This window comes from Fukomys damarensis, unplaced genomic scaffold, assembly GCF_012274545.1.
Source record: "Fukomys damarensis isolate Sample0158 unplaced genomic scaffold, DMR_v1.0_HiC HiC_scaffold_36, whole genome shotgun sequence".
NCBI lineage: Eukaryota > Metazoa > Chordata > Mammalia > Rodentia > Bathyergidae > Fukomys > Fukomys damarensis.
In genome coordinates this window covers 16509212-16512014 of record NW_022900948.1, presented here as the reverse complement: position 1 = coordinate 16512014, position 2803 = coordinate 16509212, and the positions used below count along the sequence as shown (strand labels likewise).

The following is a 2803-nucleotide window of genomic DNA, read 5'->3' as shown; positions in this document are numbered from 1 at the left end:
CGGCTGGTGGGTGGGCGCCGCCTATCCTTCCCTGAGACGCCGCGGGGACTCGGCCGCCGCCCGCTTGGGCTGCAACCGCCAGTCCTGGTGCCTCAAGCGCTATGACCTCGAGTACTGGGCTTTCCATGACTGCCAGCGCAGCCGCCTGCGGCCCCGGGGCGACCCGGACCGGCTCGGGGTCTTCCTGGACTACGAGGCTGGCGTCCTCGCCTTCTACGACGTGACGGGCGGCATGCACCACCTGCACACCTTCCACGCCTCCTTCCAGGAACCGCTGTACCCGGCCCTGCGGCTCTGGGAAGGGGCCATCAGCATCCCCCGGCTGCCCTAGGGTCCCGGGCGTAACCACCTCCGCCCGCTCAGGACCCCCCTGTCCCCCAAACTAGTTTCAGAGGTGTCATAGAGGCATCTGCTGTCCCCTGTCCTCAGTCCTCCCCTACCACTGTCGCTGACTGCACCGCTTTTACAGCACGTCTCTGAAAGTGGGACGCCCACAGGTACTCTGAGCATCCTGAGTTGTCCAAACGCATTGTCCTCAGCCTGGGGACCTCTGGGCACCTAGTACGCACACAGTGAGGAAGGTGAGACCTGCCTAGTGGTTTAGGTCTGAGGGGAGCTCGAAGCCCAGCTCTGTCCCATCCCCCTGCCCCAGGCAAGTGCTTGCCCTGGCCCTTTCCCTGTCCTTTGAGCGTGACTTTAAACCTGGGAGATTTGACTTTTTCTGGAGGCTGTGGAGTGGGAATCAGCACTTGACTGTTGCTAAGCAACCACCTGGCAGTTCAGACTCAGGACAGAAAGAGTTATGTGTGGGCATTGAGCAGCTCCAGAGAGCCTCATGTTCCTCAGACCTCTCAAACCCAGTAAAGGAAATCCAGAGAGCCCAGTTTCTGGAATGACGTGACAGAAATGGCCAAAAGGACAGGCCCTCACAGAGAGCCCCCTCTAGCGGGGAAACGCGGCCTCTTCCCAGGACCTGTGCCTGTCAGTTTCCTGGATGGCTGTGAAGTTACATTTAAAGCATCTTCTCAAGTGTAGGTGGAGGGTGAGGAACGTGAAAGCCCACCCCTCCCTATGGTTTAAACACTCATTGCATTTGTTTGAACCATATAAAACTGAATTTACAATAGCTTTTGGTTCTAAAATGACACTTTAATATGGGGTGAATAGAATATAAGGTGTAAGTGTAAGCAGAATATAAGGAACCTAAGTGCCTTTAGCCTTTTCTTTCTTTTTGTACCAGGTGTTGAGCTCAGGACCTTGAGCTTGCAAGGCAGGTGCAGTGCCTCTGAGGTAAATCCCCAGCGCTAAGTGCCTTTAGTTTTGACCAAATAATTTAAAACTGGCAGGGTAGGCATGAAGGCATATGCTTCAGGATCTTCAGTAATGGAAAAGTTAATTACTGGTCATGGCCCAGAGCAGAATTCCAACAGAGTGAGATGTGTACTTGGCTCTACATTTCCATCCATCCCTGAATAGCAAGACCTTTTTTACCAGACCCTCAACTGCAGAAGCCAAGTCATTGTTTTCACATGTAGCCTTACTACACTCATTGGTCCCTGGGCCAGGAATGTAGTTCAGTGGTGCCACACCTGCCTGGCAAGCGCAAGGTCCTGAGTTCGATCTCCGGTACCACACACACAAAAAAATAAGATTAACTCATCGGTCCTTACGTTGTTCCTGGGAGGCAGAAAAATTTTCCATTCTGCACATGGCAAAATGGAGACAGGTGTGTCAGAAAACTGTAGTTCAGTATTCAGCTGTATGACCACAGGTAGTCACTGTTTACTTCTTATACTTCTCTCCCTTCTGCAATTCTCTTTCGTCAGTGCCATCAACCTAGTGGGACCACTGCCTAACAGGGCACACAAGGGTGGTGTGGCAAAGCCTGGTTGGGCAGAGGTGTCCTGAAGGGAAGCCTGCTCAAGACAGCAGGCCACACTCATTCTACAGTGATGTATGCAAACCCATGTTTATGGAAACTCAGCTAAATCTTGGAAGTAGCCTACATGTCCATCAACAGATGAATGGATTAAGAAATGTGGTATTTACACAATAAAGTACTACTCTGCCATAAAGATAAATTTGAATCATCTGTAGGAAAATGGATGCACGTTGAGACCATAATGTTGTGATAAATCAGACATACAAACTTCAGGATCACATTGTTCTCTGAGAAACCCAAAATATAAAGTGCAAAATATAATGGGAAATAAGGAGATAGATCTTTTACAAGGGGAAGGGAGGGAGGGGAAAGAGGAGAAAAGCCCACGTACCAATTCCCCATAGGAAGGTAATCATTACTATAAATGTAAAAATGGAAATTGGGAAAAAAGGAGTAAATATAAATTTTTTTCTTTTTATTGAGTTTACTGGTACATTTTAGGTATACAGTATAGTTACATTCATTACTGGGATCTTGTACTTTTACATGACAGGTCTTGGTTCTCATTTCTTCCCCTTGTCCCTGCCCTCCCTTCACCCCCTCCTCCGCTCCCCATTTACAAACACTGTATTTCCATTTTTTCATTTTCTCATATTTTTTTCTTTTCCCTTTTCTCATATTTTTTTCTTTTCCCTTATTCCCTTTCCCCTACCCTTCCCACTTTCCCTACACCTTTAGCCCTTTTCTTCCTATTTCACATTGTTAATTATCCCATTAGGATCTTGTGTACTATTACAGTTTTTCACATGAGAGAAACTATTCGTTATTTACACGTGTTATTTATTTCACTTGAGTATATCCTCAAAATGTATCTTTTTTCCTATGAATGACTAATTTCTCATTCTTTATGGCTGAATAGTA

General features: G+C 47.7%; 1 protein-coding gene across 1 annotated transcript in view; it reads left to right on the top strand.

Annotated features, from left to right (window-relative positions):
- Nucleotides 1–1804, top strand: part of Trim14 (tripartite motif containing 14) — a 16153-nt gene extending 14349 nt beyond the window's left edge. The window contains exon 6 of the mRNA XM_033759193.1: nt 1–1804. This exon is cut by the window's left edge and continues 175 nt beyond it. Coding sequence (XP_033615084.1) covers nt 1–331 — 331 coding nt within the window. The 3' untranslated portion in view covers nt 332–1804.
- Nucleotides 1805–2803: the final 999 nt, after the last annotated feature.